A 24,145-nucleotide genomic window follows, 5' to 3' on the forward strand; every position below is an offset into this window, starting at 1 on the left:
ACTGTTTTAATGTAGACCATAAAACTAATTAATTTTACTGTTTTTCGTCTTTATGCTGTTGATTTTAGTTGATTATCGGATCGATATTTTGGCCAAAGAAAAGTCCTGAAAATGAAATAACCCATTTTGCTGCTTCCTTGGAGGAAATGACAAAAAAATGGAAACTGCTGAATTTCAAAACAAAAATACAAAATATATATATATGACCACTAGAGGGCCCTAACGTGCCATTGTTGGGTATTCTAAGTACTAAAATTGTTAGAAGAAGAACCTTTTGTTTAGCTTTGAGCGCAGCAGCTGTTGTTTAGCATAGCTTGTATTACTTTATTTCTGAGTTTGTTAGACCCGCAGCTGGTTGCCGCGTCCCGGCTGCATTCTGAACCGCATGGCCTTCCCGGCGCCGGTGTGGCTCGCTGTCCAGGAGGAGCTGCTGGAAAGCGGCGAACCAGAGGAGGACTGCGGCTCCCAGAGCTGTTTCGACGACTTTACCGACGAGGCTTTGTTTGAGAGCTTCCACCTCTCCAGAGCCTGCATAGCCTTCATCGCAGACGCCGTCCGCATGCGCGTTAAGTCGGCCGCCTTTAAGAAGAGCCAGCCGCCGGTGGACGTGATGCTCATGACCGCGCTGAGCTACTACGCCCACGGCGTGTTCACCTCGTCCGTGCAGGCGAAGGCAGGGATCAACCAGCCGGCCGGCCTGGTCAATGCGGTCAACATCATCTCCGGGGTTATCGCGGGAATGTCGGACGTGTTCATCTCCTTCCCTCTGACCGCCGAAGCCAGAGACAGGATCGCGTCCAGGATGGAGGAGCTCTGCGGGATCCCCGGCGTCCTGGGCGTCCTGGCCCCGGCGCACTTCAAGATCAGAGCCTCCCCCTACGACAAGAAGTCCTTCAAGTCGTTCATCAACACGCTGGGGTACACGTCGGTGGTGAGCCAGTTCATATGCGACTCCGAGGGAAACATCCTGAGCGTGGAGAAGTGCTGCGTGGGCAGCGCGTATGAGCAGGAGCTGTGGGACTCCTCGTTCAAAGGGAGGGAGGTGGAGGACGGTCTGCACGGACCTTTCTGGTTTATTGGTGAGACATGAAAACGATGCACTTAAAAACTAAAACAGAGCAGTGGTGGGTTTTGCAGAAATGACTTGTGCAACCTCCGCTTGTGCCCCCACAGCAAACCAGAACATGTGAAAAAAAAACCATTTCACTTTTTTTGCTAACCTAAGTGCAGCTCGGATATCATCTAACTCTTGTGCATGTGTGCATGAAACAAACCGGAACCTGGTCAGATAAAGAGCTTATTTTGTTAAACATAAAGCTTGTGCACCTCTTTTCCAAAGCTGAACTGGGCAGAAACTAGAATCCCGTTAACTCCAAGGTCCTCGGTTCAAATCCCAGTGTGGGGTCGTTTAAAAATATCACTGCAGTCATCTGTTCCACTAAAAAAATTTACCATAATATGAGCCATAATATGAGTTTAAAACAGACAATTAGTGACAACTACTATTATCGTGCATGGTCATCCTTTAAAAAATGTGTTACTTTTTATCAGAGCTGTTTATCAGCTAGAAAATAGAATAAAGATAAAACTGTTGATGTTTCTTATTCCATACATTAGTCACCAGTGTATGGAATAGGATTAGAGCTGAAAAAAGAAAATTCTGACTTTCTTTTCTCAGAACTCTTAAAAGAAGAAGTCGGGGGGTGAATTTTCGTAGAAAGATTAGCAGCTGTTAGCAGCGCACCAGTAAATCAGCAGAGGAAGCAGAGAACCCAAAGATTATACTGAAGTAAGAGTAGCACTACTTCAACATATTTCTGCTCAAGTAAAAGTACAAAGCAGCTACAGAAGAAATTAAAGAGTAAAAAGTAATTGGTTTACTGATCCTCATGATCAGTAAACTAATTACTTCTCTAGCAGCAGCTGCTGCTGTTTCTCCCAAATCCTGTTGAAACAGCAAGAATCCATTAGTTTTTCCATCTACATCAAGTCCTTTGATTAAACAGCTTTATTTAAAGATAGATGTAATTAGGCCAAATCAATTAAACACATGATAAATTGAAATAAACTCAATAATTTCTATTGGTATGATTTATCATTTTTCTTTCTTTTTTTTTGTCTCTTTCTACCAAAAACTGGATGATAAAAGTTTTCAGTTTGGTGTTTTGGTTTCAACCAGCCCTTATTTTGAAGAACAATTTTGTTCACAAAGACTTCAAAAATCATTTTCTTTGTTGTTTTATTTATTTTGATATTTAAAATATCTTCCATTGCCAGTGCAACTGATCTTTTAGAATGTATTATTGGATTATTTTACCATTACTGTTATATTACTTAAAAATGGTCTCAAAACAACAATATTATTTTTTATCGCAATAACTTCTGGAACAATTTATCGTCCAGCAAAATTTGCTGTCATGACCGGCCTATATGTGACATTTCTATGCTTCGTTTTTGTCTAACTGAACTCATTTTCTCTCGTTTTCTGTGAAGGAGGGAAAGGCTACCGGTTGAGCGAACACATCCTGACCCCCGTGTCCAACCCGGTGTCTGACCGCGAGGTCCGCTTCAACGAGGCGCACGCCAAGGTGCACCGCGTCATGCAGAGCATGCTTGGCGCCATGAAGAGGCGCTTCAGGTGCCTGCAGCAGCTCGGCTTTACAGAAGAAGCCTCTCTGAACAAAAAGTCCAACATCATCAAGTCGTGCAGCGTTCTGCACAACATCGCCAAAAAGTTCTCCGTCCCTCTGCCGCCGCGGGCCGGGATGGGTGAACCGTCGTACCCGGGCAAGCTGTATACGTCTCCGATGGAGATCAGCCCCGAGGCACTAAAAGCCCGACAGGAGCTCATCGACAGGAACTTCTCTGCCTCCGTCGGCAGCCGGGACGCACCGTGAAGCAAGGAGGATCTGTGAAATTCATTCTGTTACCTTTGATGCAATTAAAGAAGAAAACATTCAACGTTTTTTTTTCTTCCAGTCAGGAAACTGGATTGTTTTGAATATAAAATGTTTTATTTCTATGTACAGATTACATTTTTCTACTTGAACAATTTTATAATTCTAATAAAATTTATAACATTCTCTGGTCATTTGAAGGTTAATAATATTTAATAATAATAACATAAGGCAGCATAATCACAGAACCGGCAGATGTAAACTACAAAAGCATTTCTATACAGTATAAACATCAGGTATAACTGCTTCACGTTCAGTGTATAATGACACTATAGGTTAGCTCGTCATGTGCATCAAGTCTTAGTGCTGGGCTGAACCCGGTTCCGTCGGGTCAGCGGAGCTGTCGGAGCGCCGTGGCGTTGACGTATATCAAGTCGTCGTTCTCGTAAACGTTCTCCTCCTGGCCGCCGGGCGGCTGCAGGCTGTCCATGATGCACTGGTGCAGGAACACGTACTGGGACTGACGAGGGACATTTACAAAAAAGATTTTTAATAGAGATGTTCGATAACGATTTCCTTTCCGAGTAAAATTCAAGCTGGCATCGGCAATACCGATCCGATACAAATACCTTGTGCAAAAAACATTTGATATGTCTGATAAATCTAAAAAAATGTTAAGTAATTAAACTCTTCACTGCAAAAGAACACAAAACATTATTTTAAATCTGAAGTACTTTGGGGTAGCAGCATATTTACTGTTTTTCCTTCAGTCTGTTTCATTATAGGCTCAGAATTTCTCCTGCCTCTGAAAAGATTCTTATTTAGGAAAGATCTCAATAACTTGGTTACTTTCTAGAGCTTTTGTTAAGACTTATTATCTCAAGTGGCGGAAGTACTGGAGTTTGTTTTACTCGCAAATTTACAGAAATCTTAACATCCAAACAGCCATGCGGATAATAAATCTATAAATAAACACCAATAGCAGTGTTGTTTAATTTTATGGGTGTTTGATGTGGAGATAAGCCTCAGTAATAAACCTGCGGTGTTAGTTTTACCTCCGTCTGCACCATGTGAGATCGATGCTGCCTCATCTTGTAGACGAAGCTGTTGATGCCGACGGCCTGCTCATGTTGCAGCTGCTGCAGCAGGACGTCCAGGGCGATGATGGTGCCCGTCCGGCCCACCCCAGCACTGACAGCAAAACAACAAATAGAAGCACCAACACTTTCTGGGTTAAAATATGAACATCAACAACAGGAAACTACATGCAAATACTTCCGTATTATCATATTTTATTATACAGAAACCATTAAAAATATGTTATCTCTTCCATGTACCTTACACTAGACTGTTTGTGTGATTACTTCCTCTATTAACCCTTTGCAGCTACGTCACTAAATCATTGGAGGCGCCATGATGGATGTAGGAAGTGAAGTATTGAACAGAGAGACTGAAATTGTTTTCCCAATTTGTTTTTGCCAGTTTATTCATGGCTTCTACTTGTTCGAGTCAAGATAATTTGTTTGTGAACGTAACACACTTGATTGGGCTTATAGACGGCGGTTTTTGTTGGTTTTTTTAACAAAAGTTGGAAACAGCTAGCTTAGAAACCGACCCGTTCCTCCTCCCTCCTGACGTTTTGATCAAATTACCGACTTTGAATTCACACCACATGATTTATATCACTATGTCATAAACAGCGTCTGCCTTTACACTGGAGAAAACTTATAAACGTCCAAAAGACCAGATGCTGACCAGTTGTTTTCATACATGCTAGGCTACATGACGGCGCAGCATTGTCTCCATGGTTACTAATGATTAGACCCACACCTTCTCTTTAATGCCATATTTTCTATCTTTCTACTCATACTTACTTATAAACTATATCAACGTTAATCTTTTTACCTTGTAAAAAGTGTTCGCTGCTAATCCCAGATTACACCGAGGCTGACAGTCATTATGATTATTGACAATTGCCAGACATTGTTCACGTTTGCTATCTATCGCTGCTGTATCTTTCTTCATTAAAAGTTGTACCACAAAATCACAAGCTTGGTTTCTATCCTTGTCTGTTTGTGCAGCCTATCGCTTAGCACACTGTGACCATTTTAAAGTGAAATCAACCAAACAGAAACGATATCAGGTTACATATGACTGTCTGTTTTTTTGACTAGCTTTAAACGAGGCGTTGGTTGTTTTGACGTCCATCATGGTGGAGTTCTGGAGAACCTGATGCCACGTGCAAAGGGTCAATACTGAAGTTTACTTGACTCTTAAAGTAAGATTATAAAACTTAGCTTACTAGCAACTCACTGGTTGCCCACATATATCAGCAGTTAATAAAATGTGTGTGCTAAGGAAACTGCAAAATATCTAAATCTAGAGAAAGTATTTTGTACATTTGCTCTTTTTAGAAACCTCTGCAGTGAGACTCAGAATGTGTTTACTTCCTAGTTCTGTTTTCTGAAAATCAGTCAAATTAAAACTGCAACCACTGCAGTTTTCAGGTTGATACTATTTCTCCTTTATTTGCTCAAAGTTTATATCTTAAAAACTCAACTTTCATAACTAGAAATGGGAAAGTTGTCAGCATTAATATGTACGAATCAGCCCTGCAGCTAGCTGGTGGGTATTTGAGTCTCCTTTTCGTTTTGTTTACCTGCAGTGAACCACGGTTGGTGCTTTGCTCCCTTCACTGTCTATGTGTTTCCTCACAAGTCCTCTGAAACGGATCAGGACTTCTGTGCCCTGAGGTACTCCATGGTCAGGCCAAGCAGTGAAGTGGAAATGATTCACCGTCCGTTCCTCTGAATCCTTCATCTGCATAAAATAAGTTATATTTATGCTTTAGAGAGGTTGTAACGGGTCAATGTTTAACTATAGCCAATAAAAATCCATATTTAATGTAAGCAGCAAAAAAGACCAAAGAAACAGTAGGAGGTGGGGTTCTGTGGAGAGGTATTGAGTAGTCAGTATCTTACCTGGAGTAAGAAGCAGTTTAAACAGTTTGCAGAAAAGATAATAAAACCTGCATTAGTAAGGGTTTACTAATTTGAACTGTTTGAAATTGAACAATTTGAAATTTTCAACAAAAAAAGATCTAGAAAATGACTTGGTGGCAAAAAATAAATAAATTTGAATTTAAGTGGATAGTTTTGAATTTTTAAACTGAGTTTTAAGTCAATGATTTGTTGGTGCGTCATCAAATATCTTCCTGTGTGAAACACGTACTCTTCAAACCAATATTCAATATTTACTCTTTTTATACCTCTACATGTTTTACACAGGAAAATCAATCATTGGTGTTTACATGGAAATAAATACAAATCCAATGCAAACTGTTGACGGTTTAAAGGTTCAATAAAGGGAATATTTACATAAACAGCAGTAAAATCTTTGAGACTGGAGTTATTTTAATTTGCATCATTTTGGCTGCTAACTAGCCATTAGCTTCTACCTCTTATGTAAACTTACAACCTGTTAACAGAACCTCATCTCAGAAATTTCAAAGTATCCCTTTATGTGAAAGCTGTTTTGTTCATTTTTATTCTGTATTTTCATTAAGTAATTGCTCTGACTGGGTTGCTAAAGTTAACTGTTTATGTGTTTTACATGAAGGGCTATTGCTAGCAGATAATGTGCTAACACAATCTTAATTTTAAATAGGTCAGACTACTTAAATTACTATTTAAATGAAAAATTAACCATAGTATTAAAATCTGAGGTCGAGAGGTTCCGGCTAGAAATAGTCGGTCTCACCTCGACGCACGGCTCTGGTTCTGGAACCAGTCTCCTTGAGAGGGGCTGGACATACTTCCACTCTGGAGTTGCCCAAGGTGAGAGGCGTCGGGCAGGAGTGGGCATACTTGTTGCTCCCCATCTCGGCGCCTGTACGTTGGGGTTTACCCCGGTGAACGAGAGGGTAGCATCCCTCCGCCTACGGGTGGGGGGACGGGTTCTGACTGTCGTTTGTGCTTACGGGCCGAACGACAGTTCAGATTACCCACCCTTTTTGGAGTCCTTAGAGGGGGTACTGGAGAGTGCTCCTCCTGGGGACTCCCTTGTTCTACTGGGGGACTTCAACGCTCACGTGGGCAATGACAGTGAGACCTGGAGGGGCGTGGTTGGGAGGAACGGCCCGCCCGACCTGAACTCGAGCGGTGTTCTGTTGCTGGACTTCTGTGCTCGCCATGGATTGTCCATAACGAACACCATGTTCAAGCATAAGGGTGTCCATATGTGCACTTGGCACCAGGACACCCTAGGCCGCAGTTCGATGATCGACTTTGTCATCGTTTCATCGGATCTGCGGCCGTATGTCTTGGACACTCGGGTGAAGAGAGGTGCGGAGCTGTCCACTGACCACTACCTGGTGGTGAGTTGGCTCCGGTGGTGGGGGCGTAAGCCAGTCAGACCTGGCAGGCCCAAACGTGTTGTGAGGGTCTGCTGGGAACGTCTGGCGGAATCCCCTGTGAGACGGAGCTTTAACTCCCATCTCCGGCAAAACTTCGAACACGTCCCGGGGGAGGTGGGGGACATGGAGTCTGAGTGGACCGTGTTCCGTGCCTCCATTGTCGAGGCGGCCGATCGGAGCTGTGGCCGCAAGGTTGTCGGTGCCTGTCGCGGCGGCAACCCTCGAACCCGCTGGTGGACACCTTCGGTGAGGGATGCCGTCAGGCTGAAGAAGGAGTCCTATCGGGCCTTTTTGGCCTGTGGGACTCCGGAAGCAGCTGATGGGTACCGGCGGGCGAAGCGGCATGCGGCTCGGGCGGTTGCTGAGGCAAAAACTCGGGCGTGGGAGGAGTTTGGAGAGGCCATGGAGAAAGACTTCCGTACGGCTTCGAGGCGATTCTGGTCCACCATCCGACGTCTCAGGGGTGGAAGCGGTGCAGCACCAACACTGTTTATAGTGGGGATGGTGTGCTGCTGACCTCTACTCGGGACGTTGTGGGCCGGTGGGCAGAGTACTTCGAAGACCTCCTCAATCCCACCAACATGCCTTCCACTGAGGAAGCAGAGCCTGGGGACTCTGGGTTGGGCTCTCCAATCTCTGGGGACGAGGTCACCGAGGTGGTTAAAAAGCTCCTCGGTGGCAGGGCCCCGGGGGTGGATGAGATCCGCCCGGAGTTCCTTAAGGCTCTGGATGTTGTGGGGTTGTGTTGGTTGACGCGACTCTGCAATGTCGCATGGACATCGGGGGCAGTTCCCCTGGATTGGCAGACTGGGGTGGTGGTCCCCCTGTTCAAAAAGGGGGACCGGAGGGTGTGCTCCAATTATAGAGGGGTCACACTCTTAAGCCTCCCTGGCAAGGTCTATTCAGGGGTCCTGGAGAGGAGGGTCCGTCGGATAGTCGAACCTCGGATTCAGGAGGAGCAGTGTGGTTTTCGCCCTGGTCGTGGAACACTGGACCAGCTCTACACCCTCGGCAGGGTCCTGGAGGGTGCATGGGAGTTCGCCCAACCAGTCTACATGTGTTTTGTGGACTTGGAGAAGGCGTTCGACCGTGTCCCTCGGGGAGCCCTGTGGGGGGTTCTCCGGGAGTATGGGGTACCGGGCCCTTTGATACGGGCTGTCAGGTCCCTGTATGACCGGTGTCAGAGTCTGGTCCGCATTGCCGGCAGTAAGTCGGGCTCGTTTCCGGTGAGAGTTGGACTCCGCCAGGGCTGCCCTTTGTCACCGATTCTGTTCATCACTTTCATGGACAGAATTTCTAGGCGCAGCCAAGGTGTTGAGGGGATCCGATTTGGTGGCCTTAGGATCTCATCTCTGCTTTTCGCAGACGATGTGGTCCTTTTGGCTTCATCAGATCGTGATCTGCAGCTCTCGCTGGAGCGGTTCGCAGCCGAGTGTGAAGCGGCCGGGATGGGGATCAGCGCCTCCAAATCCGAGGCCATGGTCTTGAGCCGGAAAAGGGTAGAGTGCCTTCTCCGGGTCAGGGGGGGTGTCCTGCCCCAAGTGGAGGAGTTTAAGTATCTCGGGATCTTGTTCACGAATGGGGGAAGAAGGGAGCGGGAGATCAACAGGCGGATTGGCGCAGCGTCTGCTGTCAAGCGGGCGCTGTACCGGTCCGTCGTGGTGAAGAGAGAGCTGAGCCAAAAAGCGAAGCTCTCGATTTACCGGTCGATCTACGTTCCCACCCTCATCTATGGTCATGAGCTTTGGGTCATGACCGAAAGAACGAGATCGCGGATACAAGCGGCCGAAATGGGTTTTCTCCGTAGGGTGGCTGGGCTCTCCCTTAGAGATAGGGTGAGAAGCTCAGTCATCCGGGAGGGACTCAGAGTAGAGCCGCTGCTCCTTCACATCGAGAGGAGCCAGTTGAGGTGGCTCGGGCATCTGGTCAGGATGCCTCCTGGACGCCTCCCTGGTGAGGTGTTCCGGGCACGTCCCACCGGGAGGAGGCCCCGGGGAAGACCCAGGACACGCTGGAGGGACTATGTCTCTCGGCTGGCCTGGGAACGCCTCGGGATTCCCCCGGAGGAGCTAGAAGAAGTGGCTGGGGAGAGGGAAGTCTGGGCCTCCCTTCTGAAGCTGCTACCCCCGCGACCCGACCTCGGATAAGCGGAAGAAGATGGATGGATGGATGGATGGATGGATTAAAATCTGAAGTAAAGGATTTGTGTGATGTTTTTAAAACGGATCTGCTTTAGGATTTGAACAAATCCTAAACATGAGCTAGCTTTGCTAACGTTAGTCTCTTCGGGAGAATCTGTTTTTCTCCAGACTGAGATCCAGCAGGTAAGACAATGACTTAATTTTATTTTTCTTTAGGTTTTGAAATGTAGGAGATTTTATTTACATGTTTCACTTTAAACTCCCTCAGGACCCAGTTGGACTCTCTCTCCTCAGACGTTTTGGAGACAATCAGTTCTCCATGAGAACCAGGGCTCCTGTCTTCAGGCCAGTATTGTTCACATTTAGTCTACAACAAGAAAACACACACAAAAAAATGACTATTGTGCTTTTTCTGATACAGCATTTGTTTGCTTCTTACTCACATATCAATATAATCACCAAATATCAAGAGAACCAAAAGATTTGCACACTGTAAAACATCTGAGTTGTGTCTACTCTCTTCTACTCTTTAAGTCAAATAAATTTAGTGAGTTTCAGACTTTGAATCTAATTGTGTGAGTTTGTGAAAGATAAACTTGCTGTAGTAAGTTGTGTTCAATTTTTAAGAATTGAATAAGCAGAGTTTTTAGGTCAGCACTTAAAAAAACTGAAAGAAGAAAAAGACAGGAGTGGGAACTATTTCCCAGAATGCTTAGCGGCGTGTTTTTGTTTCCTGAGATGAAGCGTTACATTGATCTGACTCTTGTGTTATTAAGACAAATGTTTATTTTAATGCAGCTGACAGTTTGCAAAGCTTGAGGATAATGTCCTGATCACACTAAATGTTTCTGAGCTGAATTCATTGAGATGTTTCATAAAATTCATCATCAGATCAGAAATTTGGTTCATGTGATTTGAAACAAGAATTTTAATTATTCTAAGTAAAATCAGTTGTTATTTAAACTTGATATTGTGATTAAAATTATAGAGAAATGTCTCTTTAACTGGGTGAGGACAGTTTTTTTTGTGCATATTGTGAAATAATTATTTGGTTTAAATTGCAGGATAAGTTAAAACTCACAATTCAAGATGAATGAACTTAAAAAACAATGTTTAAGCAACTTCTAATGTTTTACAGTGCATCTTTTTCTTTCGTTTCAGGTTTAAACTTCCCTAAAATCTGTCCGTAGAACATTTTCCAGAAAACGTACCCGCCCTGCTTCAACGCAGTTGGTCACCATGACGATTCTCTTCACTTTTTGCTCCCAAACCATCCTCCAGAAATCACCCACCGTGTTGGGCAGAGGACCCTGACAGGCGATGTACTCTTTGCTGCTGCTGTAGCCCTGAAAAAGAAGATCTTTATGAAGCTTTTATACAGTGACATTAACGTTGATGTCAGCATGAACACACAGAAAACAATTCATTTCTACTGAATACCAGACTCTTCTCTGTAAACCCATCAAGCTTATCAAACTTCTGCTTTCTGATTTAAGCACATGAATAATCAATTTTATATCAACATCCTTAGTAACTAGTTACTATAAGCAAGGCATAACACCTAGATAAGATTTATAAATGATCATGTGTAATCTGGTCCTGATTCAAACACAGAACACAATGATTAAGAGAACTAAAGCTTATAAATAGAGAAGAAGTCATTAGGAAAGTAAAGGTCATCACCACACCTGTAGATGCAATAAAATGCCCAGGAAAGACTCTGTAAAAAATGCTATAAATAAATCAAAGACGTATTTGTACCCCAGAGGCGTAATAAGATTTTAGCTTGCAGGTGACTGAATTATTTTATGACCATATCTGCAGAGAGACCTTGAGAACAACGCTACGGCGATGAGGAAGGCGACTGCTAAGACGCCGTAAAAAGAATAAAAGGAAGTTACCAGAAAAGCTCCATGATTAACAGTTCACCACAGTTCAAAGTCTAATATATAACCAACCGCAAACTGTAACTGCTGCCTTAGTTTGGACTTTGGACTTAATAAGTTTTTGTCTCATCTACCAAGATTAAAATATGCTGTGAAAAATGAAATCGAGATTATTTTATTAAACTGTTTAAAGCTTTCAACAGAAAAATGATCTCTTATGATTTGATTCCTCAGTTATCTTGTTCTGTTTATTTTGTCAACTTCCTCCTTTTAGATTTTTCTACAGCTTTATGACTTATTATCACGCCACTCTGGGTTTGGTGAAGCTTTTCTCTTCAGTCCTGTGAAGCAACCTTTGCTATTCAATGCCAAGTATCAAATTTAACACTAACAGCAACGGAATGAAAGTTTAACCACAGATTAAATAACTTTATTTGTTCCCTTGTGTAAATATGTAGAGTCTAGCAGGTGACTCGCTGTCTTGCTCTGCAGACTTTGTACAGTTTATTACAAAATGATCAGAATGCAAGGCAACATAAAACAGGAATAAAATATTACAAAAGTGACCAAAACCCAACTAATAAATGCTTCTGCTTTATGAAAGCAAATTTGAAATCAAGAACTGTAGCAATAGGATTTACGGTTCGGTTATCAAAGTGTAAAGCTGCTTCCTCTTACAAGATTCACTCATAATAAGATGAATAGAGCTATTTTTGCACATCTACTTATTCTCCCTCTGCTCTTTGTTCTTCTACTGTGAGGGGATTTTTGTGCATTTTATAAAGCAGATTTATATCTCTGTTTTGCATTCCTGATGCAGCGATAACTCTTCACCTTTTCCACATTTTGTCACAGTGCAACTATTAAACTGAACGTTTTTTTGTTCAGATTTAAGATGTTGGACCAACGCAAAGCAGAGCATAATTCTGAAGTGGGAGGAAAAGGACACCAATGTTTTAACATTTGTTTAAAAAAAAAAAAAACAGATGAAAAGCATTTTATGATCTGTTTTAGCAGAACATTAGTGAACAAACTGCACCATGAAGACAAACACGGCAGACAGACATAACTCTGGCAGATTTAGATTAAATGGTGAAATAACTGTTTTTATTTGCATTTATTTAAAAATGGCATTTAAAAATGATTAATATCATCCTAAGGATGAAATAATCTTGTAATATTCCATAAAATCAGAAGAAACATGTTAGATTTAACCTTCTGAAAATAAAAAAAACATGCATTTTTTCCCCCTGATTTGACAGAAAATACTTTATTCAGCCAATACATTTAATGATTTACTGGATTTAATGGAGCTGCCTACATTCAGATGCAATAACACCAAGGTTTCTGACCTTCGCTGTAATCGTTAACATCACTCAGTCGAGCTAAATTTTGATCTCTAACTCGGCCGGTCAAATTTTGCTGGACGATAAATTGTTCCAGAAGTTATTGCGATAAACGATGATATTGTTGTTTTGAGACCATTTTAACTGATGTAACAATAGTGACAAAATAATAATGCAAGAGCACATCCTGAAAGATCAGTAAACTTTAAATTCTAATGAACATTTAACACTGGAACTGGGAGACATTTTAGATATTCAAAATAAATAAATAAAACAACAAATAAAATGAATTTTTATTCTTTGTAAACAAAATTGTCCTTCAAAAAAAGGTCTAGTTGAGACCAAAACTTTTATCATCCAGTTTTTGGTAGAAAGAGAGAAAAAAATATAAAAGTTAAATCCTACCAGTGGAAATTATTGAGTTTGTTTTCATTTATCATGCGATTAATTGATTTATTGATTATTGTGACAGGCCTTTCTATAACTTTCACTTCTGTCTTTTCTGAATTATGTTGGACATTCTGACTCGTCCTCTAATGATGACACAGAAATAAAAAGTTTTGTGTCATCAGCATGTTGTTGTGCTCCATAGAAGTAAATAGATGCCAAATAAAAGTGTCCCAAGAATGGAGCCCTGAGGAACCCCACATGTGATTCTTATGAGCTGAGATTACAAAACATAGTTCAGTTACCATGGCAACATGGTTACAGAGTCATACTTACTGGTAAGTAATTAGCATTTATGTAGTCCATGGTGTTGTTTGGATTTGATGTATTTAGTTTCACTCGACTCCAATCGTCTGGCAGGAGAATGAAAACACGATTTTTAAGAAAATGATAAAATACCACAGAAACACCAACAGGAACACGATGGACTCACAGGGAAGGATGTTGGTGAAGCGGTTCTTCCCTTTGTTTTCTGGCAGAGTCGCAGCTTTTTGGGTTTGGTGTGTGCCAGCGGGAGCGAGGGACTAAGTGGAAGCAGAAAACAACACACCATGAAATGAAACAAGAGCGAAATGATCAACTCCAGCTTCACAGAACGACAGAAACTTCATCTGGAAACGTAACGGAGGAGAGGGGACGTGTTAAAGATCTAGATGGACCTCGTATTCCTGACTGAAACCTCGGTTTTCATCCAAACTCAGCTGGCGGTAGTGGTCTGGGAATTTGGTTACAGGGACGATTCTGAAACAGAAACAGTAGAAATGTTAGATAAATGATTATTTTTAGGCTGTGATTTCCACTGAGGGTTAAGTTTGCAGATAAGGAAGCTCAGACTCACTTCCCCTTTGAATCTGACGTTCTGGATCCAGAGAGGAAAGACTTTTTTCTGCTATGGGAAGAGAAACCAAACATTAATTGATTTGATTATTAACTTGATAGAGGTAATTAGTGGTATGACAGAGGAAGCACTAACCGGATAATATCTGGCTTTTTAAGGAAAAGAAACACAACGACACAGATGAGAACAGCAAAAAGCAGAACACCGACCAGAGATCCTCCAATGACTCCTGGAAGGATTCATTTAATAGATTAGAGAAATTATTACTTAATAAAGCAAAACAGAAAATGTGTGCAGCTTTGCTCACCTCTGTTATCAGTCGAACAGAAAGAAATTGATGGTTCAGATATTAAGGGATCAGCTTTAGTTTCCAGCCTTGAAATCACAGAGACTTTATACTTTTTGGCCGGTTGAAGTCCGTCCACAATGAGACGATTCTCATTTGGATTTAGAGTGAAAGTTTTCCCGCTTATGCTGAGTTCAGCTGTCGTCCACACACCATCCGGTTCGACCCATTTAATCTGAGCGCTGTAGCCAGAACCCCAGTAGCTGCAGAGAGGAGCTAAAGAAGGAGGAACTGGGAGGAAAGAACCAGAAAATTAATCAGAAAGAATAAATAATATAAAGTACTGGTTTATATCAGGTTTATATCATAAACTTCTGATACTAGTATTCCTATCTAGAACTAAACTACTGCATTTTTAAACTAAATATTTTCATGCATAAATGTATTTCTATGCTCCTTAAATTTACTTATACAAAAAATAAAACAGTAATAATACCAGTAAGTTGGAATCCACTTTATTCTTCCAACACAGTTAAATAAATTGATTATTTGCAAGGATATAATTTGGAGGCAAAAATTAGACGTGTAAATAATGTATAATGTCAAACATATTTAGATGAGACGATTGGGGGGAAAATTTAAAAGCTTTTTCTTTTTACTACTCCATTTTGAACTGAATATGGAAGTTTTATTTTTGTTTTTATGTTTAATTACTATTATGTATATTTTTTTTGGTTTTCTTATTATTTTTTTCTCTGTCATTTTACTCGTTCAAATTAAAGATTTCATTTCAAATATACTCAGTCTAAGACTTATTATAAGTTTAATATAACGTCTGTAATGCATATAAAGTTATAATGAGTGGTTTGTACTTACTGATGGGTATTTCGATGAGACACTGTGGATAAGGTGCAGACGATGTTTCATACAGTAGAGAAATATTATAGGTTGCTCCAGGAAAGAGGTCAGAAAATGTCACGTTTTTCCCTTCAGGACTGATCAGAGGTTCTGATCCATTAGAGGCCGTAGCTTTGGAGAACAAGCCTTCAACTGTTCCCTGGATCGATGAGTTGGTGACGCTCCAGGATACGGCACTGCAGTTGATCTCTGAAATATAAAAAGGAACAATTATTTTACCTTCTTTGTTTCTTTAACTCAACACAATAATGCAGAAAAAGGTTTTATTTGTCTTCTGCCGAGCCCTGTGTACCTACGTGTTACTGTGTGATCGACGTAAGCAGAACTGTTCAGTCCAGAGAACACTGTGATCACACTGAACTCATACATCGTCCCAGGCTTCAGGTTGGAGATGAAATATGACACAACATTTGTCGTCTCCTCCTGGGTTATTGATGCGTTTGTGTCGTTGATACTCAGGTTGTGTTTCCAGGCTTTATTTGGATTCTCCCACTGTAAAGTTACTCTGTCCACTAAACGCTCCGAAACACGAACCGACGTCACACTCAGAGGAACTGAGGAAACAAAACAGGACAATCATGACCTGTCATTACTTTAACATAAATGATTTATAAAATCTTTGTATGAAAATGTTCTCATCTTTTTATGTCTGACTAATTTGATGATAAATTTTAAATCTGAGAAAATAATCAAAATCTGCAACCAAATCACAACATAGTGAAGCTGAAGCTTTATTTGTGGTTTTCTTTTATCCAGATGTAACCAGGGAACTTTTTAAGTGTAAAAGCACAAAAATATGTTTCTGTTTATGAAACCTTCTTCTATATTTCTTTTTTAACGAGGTTAATTACTCTCTTTGCTAATATTTTAAAATAAAATATGTCACAAAAAGCTTCAAATAACTAACAGAGATATATTGAAATTTAATTTCTAAACAAAACAACAGATTGCAAACTGTTATAAATCACTAAATATCGAATCATCCACTGGGGGAGGATTCTGAAAAGCTCCAATACAGGCGACCCAGTTATTCAAATTTTTTCTGTAGAATTATTCACAGAAAATTCAGCGATTTGTAAATTTATTCATAGAACATATCTAGAATATCTTTTAAAAAGTAGCTTTGGAATTTGAGACACCTTTGCTCATTGCTATCTGATATATTATTGGGTGGCGTTTGCAAAGCAGCCAATCACAGAACCCTATTTATATTCGTTAGCACTGATTGTAATAAATCGCCAACGTCTGAACAATTGTACTAGACAGTTATGTTTTTTAATTGGTGGTGGAGGATTTCAGTTATTTCCACACATTTGTTGTTCCTAATGCCTGAGAATTCAAGCGTTAAAGATATGAATTTGAATGATCAAGTGTGCTGGTTGGTTGTCAATACAGTTTATATCCAAAGTTACAACATCATCACCAACCTGTAGCAGCAGAGAATAATAATCCAGAGCTCTTGACTCCATTGGCCTCAGTGAAAAGAGTGAAACTATATTCTGTCCCAGCAGTCAGATCAGAGACCACATGTTGTACAACTGCATCAGCATTACTGATGTTATTAGTGACAGTATCACCATTTTCTTCATATTGCAGTTTGTATATTGAGATGTTGTTAACGTTGTCCCACTTTATTGTTATACTGTTAACACTCTGAGTTTCCACTGATACATTATTGACATTTTCTGGAGCTAAAAACAAAGACAGAGTTTACTGTTGCAGTCAATTATCAGTTAGTAAATTCAGCTATTTCAAAATTTGTTGATGTTAATAGTAAAAAAATCACCAACCTGTAGCAGCAGGAAATAATAATCCAGAGCTGTTGACTCCATTGGCCTCAGTGAAAAGAGTGAAATTATATTCTGTCCCAGCAGTCAGATCAGAGACCACATGTTGTACAACTGCATCAGCATTACTGATGTTATTAATGACAGTTTCACCATTTTCTTTATATTGCAGTTTGTATGTTGAGATGTTGTTAACTTTGTCCCACTTTATTGTTATACTGCTGGTGTTCTGAGTTTCCACTGATACATTTTCTACATTTTCAGGAGCTGAAAGCAGAGAGGAAACAGAGACATCTGATGAAAAGCTGAATGTAGTTTGTAACAGAAAATCATATCAATATCAAAGACCAAAGTGAACATTAAAACAACAAATAAAAATCAAATGTTCATGGTCTTGATGTTATTGACCATGGATAGTTTCCACTTTTATTGTGGAATATATTTTACTTATTATGCAGTTAATTGATATTTCCAGGTGGCTACTAATCTCAATCTACTTTTTCTCACATTAATATTTACTGATCACCAACCTGTAGCTTCAGTAAATAATAATCCAGAGCTGCTGACTTCATTCAACACAGTGAAAAGAGAAAAACTATATTCTGTCCCAGCAGTCAGATCAGGAACCACATGTTGTACAAATGTTTCTCCAGATGTATCACTGATGTTCATCATGACAGAATCATATTCCAGTTTATATGTTGAGATGTTGTTAACTTTGTCCCACTTCAGAGTTAAACTGCTGGTGTTTCTTGCCTCCACTTCTACTTTTACTACATTTTCAGGAGCTGAAAAACAAAGAGGAGAAAGAAACATCTGAATTAATGAGTTAATTTGAGGTTATTTATACAATCTGCAGGATTAGATTTAAAGTGATTTTTTATTTATTTTTACCAATATGTTCCTTCTGAGTTGAAGCAAAATTGATATTTGAAAATGACATGAATTCATGAGGGTGATGGCAAGGAGGCCTTCCATCCTCAAAGATATGGAGATTATAACCACAGATAGATTGGTGAAATATAACAGAAAGCATTTATTGCTATTACGCTGATAAAGTTTGCTTAATTGATTATTGATTTTTTAAAATCAAATGTAAAGAAAAAGGTGTTTAATTTAGTAATCTACATGTTTTTGATATATTTCTATGATTTGATAAGCTGCCTGCCCCATTTCTTATCAGAAATAAAATTCTAGGTTGAATGAAAAACATTTTAAATCTAAATCTTCCAGAATAATTATGTCTAAACTGTGTAACCGACCGATTCATCATAATTTAGAGTGAAAACAAAAAAGGTTTCATGCTATAATCATTTATGTGTCAATGTCGTCTGATTCCTGAGGTTTGATGTCAATTATCTTTATCTTGTGAGGAAGTTAGTAACTGTTGTTTTTGTGCTTGAATAATTTCTGTAAACTCATCCAACTTTTCTCTCATTAACTATCAGAAATCACCAACCTGTAGCAGCAGAGAATAATAATCCAGAGCTCTTGACTCCATTGGCCTCAGTGAAAAGAATGAAACTATATTCTGTCCCAGCAGTCAGATTAGAGACCACATGTTGTACAAATGTTTCTCCAGCAGCATCACTGATGTTATTAGAGACAGAATCATATTGCAGTTTATATGTTGAGATGTTGTTAACTTTGTCCCACTGCAGAGTTATACTGCTGGTGTTCTGAGTTATGACTGATACACTTTCTACATTTTCAGGAGCTGAAAAACAAAGAACAGACAGAGACATATTAGAAATGTAAATTAGACAGACTGCACAGTAAAATGATGTAATTCAGGGAAAGAATATGGATTATTTAATTTATATAAATTTTGTGGACAAAAAGGAGTTGATGCTAAAGATGCACAGACTGTTATCAACTTGGAATGAGAGAAAATTCACAAATCACCAACCTGTAGCATTAATAAATTTAAATCCAGAGCTGCTGACTCCATTGGCCTCAGTGAAAAGAATGAAACTATATTCTGTCCCAGCAGTCAGATCAGAGACCACATGTTGTACAACATTATCAGCATTACTGATGTTATTAGTGACAGTATCACCATTTTCTTCATATTGCAGTTTATATGTTGAGGTGTTGTTAACTTTGTTCCACTTTATTGTTATACTGCTGGTGTTCTGAGTTATGACTGACACACTTTCTACATTTTCAGGAGCTGAAAAACAAAGAGGAGACACTTGACAAAAGTTAAGGAGACAGATACGCAAAGAGTAAGAATTGCATGGAAAAAAAATATTATTTAATCTAATTTGTGGACCAAAAGGACATGATGCTCCAGGTACACTGAGTGTGATCATCTTGGAATGATATAAGATTCACAAATCACCAACCTGTAGCAGCAGAGAATGAGAATCCAGAGCTGCTGAGATCATTCAACACAGTGAAGAGAGTGAAATTATATTCTGTCCCAGCAGTCAGATCAGAGACCACATGTTGTACAAATGTTTTTTCAGAAGTATCATTGATGTTCTTTGGGTCAGAATCATATTGCAGTTTGTATGTTGAGGTGCCGTTAACTTTGTCCCACTGCAGAGTTATACTGCTGGTGTTCTGAGTTATGACTGATACATTTTTTACATCGTCAGGAGCTGAAAAACAAAGAGGAACCAGAGACATATGATGAAAAGCAAAAAAAAAAACATATTCTTGGACAAAAAAATAGGAATTATCTAATCTGATTTAATTACATAGTAAATGGAGGTGATGCTCCAGGTACACTGAGAGTGATTTTCTAATTTCTGAGACAAGACTCAGAAATCACCAACCTGTAGCAGCAGCGAATAATAATCCAGAGCTGCTGACTCCATTGGTCTCAGTGAAAAGAGTGAAACTATATTCTGTCCCAGCAGTCAGATCAGGAACCACATGTTGTACAACAGCATCAACATTATTGATGTTATTAGTGACAGTATCACCATTTTCTTCATATTCCAGTTTGTATGTTGAGATGCTGTTAACTTTGTTCCACTTCAGAGTTATACTGTTAACACTCTGAGTTTCCACTGATACACTTTCTACATCTCTAGGAGCTGAAAAACAAAGAGGAACCAGAGACATCTGATGAAAAGCAAAAAATAAAAAAAATTGTATTCTTGGATAAAAAAAAGTAGGAATTATCTAATCTGATTTAATTACATAGAAAATGGAGGTGATGCTCCAGATACGCTGAGAGTGATTTTCTAATTTCTGATATAAGATTCACAAATCACCAACCTGTAGCAGCAGCGAATGAGAATCCAGAGCTCTTGACTCCATTGGCCTCAGTGAAAAGAGTGAAATTATATTCTGTTCCCGCAATCAGATCAGAGACCACATGTTGTACAAATGTTTCTCCAGCAGCATCATTGATGTTCTTTGTGACAGAATCATATTGCAGTTTATATGTTGAGATGCTGTTAACTTTGTCCCACTGCAGAGTTATACTGTTGGTGTTCTGGGTCACCACTGATACATTTATTACATTTTCAGGAGCTGAAAAGAGGAAACACTTGATAAAAGCTAAGAGTAACTTATAAAAGATGAACAATAATAATACTTTCCATACTAACCAGGTTCTGTGGATTTTCCTGCTGTTGTAAGTTCAGATGTTCTCATTGGTTCTGATGTAGTGGAGTTCCCTGTTACAGTCTGAGAACATGAAGATATTTAAACAAAAAACACATTAAAGATGCTGAAGAACTATCTGACTATCAACAGTAGATACATAAATACTTTTTCCAAAGAACAAATTGTTTCTCTGCCCCTCCTGACTTCCTATTATTTGCATGTTTGTCACACTTCAGTGTTTCTGAACATCAAACCAATTTAAATGTTAATCAAATTAAACACAAGTGCAGTTTTTAAATGAAGATGTTTATTATTGAGGGAGAAAATAAATCTGAACCTATACGGCCCTGTGTGAAATATTGATTATCTGACCATTAGTAGCAACAACTGCAGCCAGGTGTTTGTGATAACTTTCATTTAGCAGAATTATTGTAGTTCAGCTCTATTGGATGTTTCTCCAGCATAAATGTAATTTTTAAGGTCCTGCCACAGCATCTTAATAGGTTTCATGTCAGTACTTTGACTAGGCCACTCCGAAGTTCTTATTTTGTTTGTCTTCAGCCTTTCAGAGGTGGACCTGCTGCTGTGTTTTGGGTCATTGTCCTGCTGCAGAACCCAAACTGGTTTCAGCTCCAGCCGTTTTCCTCCAGGATGTTTTGGTGTAGAGATGAATTCATGGCTCCACTGATCACAGCAAAGCTTCCAGGTCCAGAAGCAGCCAAACATCCCCAGACCATCACACCACCACCACCAGCTTTTACCATCAGTGTGATGACATGGTGTTACTTTTACCCCAGATCTAATGAGACACACTCCTTCCAAAGAGTCCAGCTTTTGTCCCGTCAGTAAACAGAGTGTTTTCCTAAAGGTCTTGGGGATCATCAGGATACGCTCTGGAAAAATGGCCTGAATGCTATTTTTACTCAGGAGTGGCTTTGGAAACCTGCCATGCAGGCCATGTGTTTCTTATGTTGGAGGCATAATGTTGCTAAAACGAGACCTGATCAACTGCAACAACCCCAGATCATAGTGCTGCCCCCACTAGGCATGATGGGTCCATCATTTCATCTGCCTCCCTTCTTAACCTGATGCCCCAATCAGTCTGGAAGAGGGTAAATCTGAAGTCATGAGATCACATGACCTTCTGCTGCTCTGGACTCTTGTCTATTCTGCTTTCTTACAATTTAAAGTCTTTTTCTCCAATTACCTTCACTGATACGTTTCTACACAGCGGATCAGTCCCAATCAGCACACTGTAAAACATTAGAAGCTGGTTTAACTAGAAAATGAAAGTCCACCTGCTGCCTGGAAAATGCAATTTAATTCAACAAGAAAATAATTTTGGTTTTAACTCAGAAATTAAAGTTCATGAAGTTGATTTAACAACAAGAGACAAGTTGTCTAAACATTGTTTTTTAAGTTCATTAATCTTGAATTGAGAGTTTTAACTTAATGCTGCAACTTAAACCAAATTAAATCACAATATGCAATAAAATCTGACCTGATTTCTCTATTATTTTACTCACAATATCAAGTTAAAATAACAACTTATTTTACTGTAGAATAAATTAAATTCTTGTTCCAAATCACATGAACCAAATTTCTGATCTGATGATGAATTTTATGAAACATCTCAATGAATTCAGCTCAGAAACATTTAGTGTGATCAGGACATTATCCTCAAGCTTTGCAAACTGTCAGCTGCATTAAAATGAACATTTGCCTTAATAACACAAGAGTCAGATCAATGTAACGCTTCATCTCAGGAAACAAAAACACGCCGCTAAGCATTCTGGGAAATAGTTCCCACTCCTGTCTTTTTCTTCTTTCAGTTTTTTAAGTGTTAACCTAAAAACTCTACTTAATTCAACTCTTAATAAAAAGTTAACAAGTTACTGCTGTAAGTTTATCTTTCACAAACTCAAACATTTAGGCTCAAAATCTAAAACTCACTAAATTTATTTGACTTAAAGAAAAGATAGTAGACACAACCGAATGCGTCTCAAATGTTTTACAGCGTCGAGTTCCCTTTACATTGTGGAAATGTTCTTACTTTCACTATTGAACAAATTACACTGCATGTTCTGTTGAAGCTCGTTTGTCTCATTATAAATACTTTTTGGAAAATCCTTTAAGCATATTTTTTATTAAACCGATATTCCTGTAGAAATATGTTTTTCTTATTGTCCTGAGGAAATATTTTAATCTTTGATGTTGTGTTTTTGTTTGCTGGGAATTAAAAATCATCGTATTTATGAGAAATCAAGCCTCGACAACATCAGTCTTTGTGAATTGAGTTACTGAAATAAACATTTTATTATATAACAACTTACTGAATGGGTAAGTTGTAGCTGTGAGTCCTATTTTATTTGTTTGACTTAATTTCAACAGAAGTTGCACCGGTTGCTGATTATGACCATTTCCTCCACGGCAACAATAGTTCTTCACATTTCTCCCAGTTTTTAATACTGTGCTGGAAACTTCTTTAGTTAATTTTAGTAGCTCCAACGTTTTCTTTGCTTGATTTCTGTCCGTATTTTGACTCGTCTTCAGCAGACCAACATCTTCTCTGGATCTTTTTAGACGGTTGTTTAAGAAATGAGAAGCTGTTATTTAACTCCAACTGCATCTTTGACAGCTGAAAGATAATCATCCAGGTATTTATTATCTAATTTGCTTCTTAAATTCAACTAGTGACTTTTTTTTTTTTTTTTTTGGACAGGCAAAGTAAACTTTTGCTTCTTGAGCTGAAGTACAGCGATGACTATCATGAGCCCCTCTGTGGTTAACACTGTTTCCTTTTGTTGAGGTTCAGCGTTTTTTTGTGCACAGTAAATCTGATCCAGTAAATGTAAAGATGATACAGAACTTACCAAAAGCAGACTGAAGAAGCCGTAGAGTAACAGGAGGTCTGATGTGGATTTGACTGATAAAAGCTCCATCTTTGTCATTGATTATTCACCTAAAGTCATGAAGATGCAGAGGCTCTTCTCCGCTGTCAGATAAACCTCAGCTCTTCCAGTGTGGCCACCTCATGTGTTGACTGAAACAGCAAATTTCCCCCTGCTTGCTGCTGATTCAGTGCCGTAATAAATCCAGTGTTGACTTTTAATTCCTAACCAGGTCCTCCTTTTGTAACCTCTGGTCCCTTCTCTTACTCACAAGTGACACAGTAAATAACTGCTTCTCCTTTTTAGACTTGTGTTGCTCGGGGACCTTTGCCCCGCCTGGCACTTCCTTATTAACGGTTATAGTTTGCTGCTTTCAAGGGGACATCGATCAAGCAGATTTGCCTGCTTTAAAAGTTTATTAACGTTGATTGCTTTATATCAGCTGGAACTGTGCGCTTCAGGGTTATGACCGGCTGAATCCGTAAATCATCAGTAAGTAAAGGTAAACCTCTATAGACGTCTTGTAACGTCGACATTTACATTTTTACTTCTTTAAAATATTCATCTGAGCTAATTTTGTGAAAGATTTTGTCTGCCTTCTTGTCTGTTCACAGCTTCAGGGAGTTGTGATATTTATGGCTTCCTTGCGGTTTGGACCTATAAGGAACTGCAAACTGAACATGTGAAAGGCAGAGCCAAAGTCCAACCCCTGTTTATTGAACTAACACAT

The 24,145-nt window shown here is 39.6% G+C and overlaps 2 protein-coding genes across 6 annotated transcripts; one reads left to right on the forward strand and one right to left on the reverse strand.

Annotated features, from left to right (window-relative positions):
* The first annotated feature begins 214 nt into the window (after positions 1-214).
* Positions 215-3,083, forward strand: LOC102223671 (putative nuclease HARBI1). The gene is made up of 2 exons (XM_005810834.3): positions 215-1,079; positions 2,494-3,083. The coding sequence occupies exons 1-2, from the start codon at positions 386-388 to the stop codon at positions 2,895-2,897; spliced, it is 1,098 nt and encodes a 365-aa protein (XP_005810891.1). The 5' UTR covers positions 215-385; the 3' UTR covers positions 2,898-3,083.
* On the reverse strand, positions 3,034-23,725 carry ptprh (protein tyrosine phosphatase, receptor type H). 5 transcript variants are annotated; one of them, XM_023340779.1, is made up of 23 exons: positions 23,398-23,725; positions 20,527-20,605; positions 20,192-20,449; positions 19,744-20,007; positions 19,309-19,566; positions 18,870-19,133; positions 18,420-18,677; positions 17,491-17,748; positions 16,964-17,227; positions 16,601-16,864; positions 15,470-15,727; positions 15,132-15,362; positions 14,277-14,546; positions 14,105-14,198; positions 13,970-14,017; positions 13,791-13,872; positions 13,565-13,655; positions 13,408-13,484; positions 10,664-10,798; positions 9,697-9,819; positions 5,557-5,717; positions 3,953-4,088; positions 3,034-3,417 (listed from the first exon to the last, which is right to left on the reverse strand). In XM_023340779.1, exons 1-23 carry the CDS (start codon positions 23,473-23,475, stop codon positions 3,289-3,291), a joined length of 4,080 nt encoding a protein of 1,359 aa, XP_023196547.1. In that variant the 5' UTR covers positions 23,476-23,725; the 3' UTR covers positions 3,034-3,288. The 5 variants fall into 5 exon arrangements, with proteins under 5 accessions (XP_023196547.1, XP_023196546.1, XP_023196548.1 ...); XM_023340778.1 differs by having other exon boundaries at positions 3,035-3,417; positions 13,970-14,020; XM_023340780.1 differs by lacking the exon at positions 19,744-20,007 and having other exon boundaries at positions 3,036-3,417; positions 13,970-14,020; positions 23,398-23,724.
* Positions 23,726-24,145: the final 420 nt, after the last annotated feature.

This window comes from Xiphophorus maculatus, chromosome 10 (genome assembly GCF_002775205.1).
Source record: "Xiphophorus maculatus strain JP 163 A chromosome 10, X_maculatus-5.0-male, whole genome shotgun sequence".
In the NCBI taxonomy this organism is placed as follows: domain Eukaryota; kingdom Metazoa; phylum Chordata; class Actinopteri; order Cyprinodontiformes; family Poeciliidae; genus Xiphophorus; species Xiphophorus maculatus.

Coding starts and splice junctions, on each gene's coding strand:
- LOC102223671 (XM_005810834.3), top strand. CDS start 386: ATGGCCTTCCCGGCGCCGGTGTGGCTCGCTGTCCAGGAGGAGCTGCTG. Junction 1,080..2,493: donor CGGACCTTTCTGGTTTATTG/GTGAGACATGAA, acceptor TTTTCTGTGAAG/GAGGGAAAGGCTACCGGTTG.
- ptprh (XM_023340778.1), bottom strand. CDS start 23,475: ATGACAAAGATGGAGCTTTTATCAGTCAAATCCACATCAGACCTCCTG. Junction 20,008..20,191: donor CTCATTCGCTGCTGCTACAG/GTTGGTGATTTG, acceptor TTTGTTTTTCAG/CTCCTAGAGATGTAGAAAGT. Junction 17,749..18,419: donor ATTATTCTCTGCTGCTACAG/GTTGGTGATTTC, acceptor TTTGTTTTTCAG/CTCCTGAAAATGTAGTAAAA.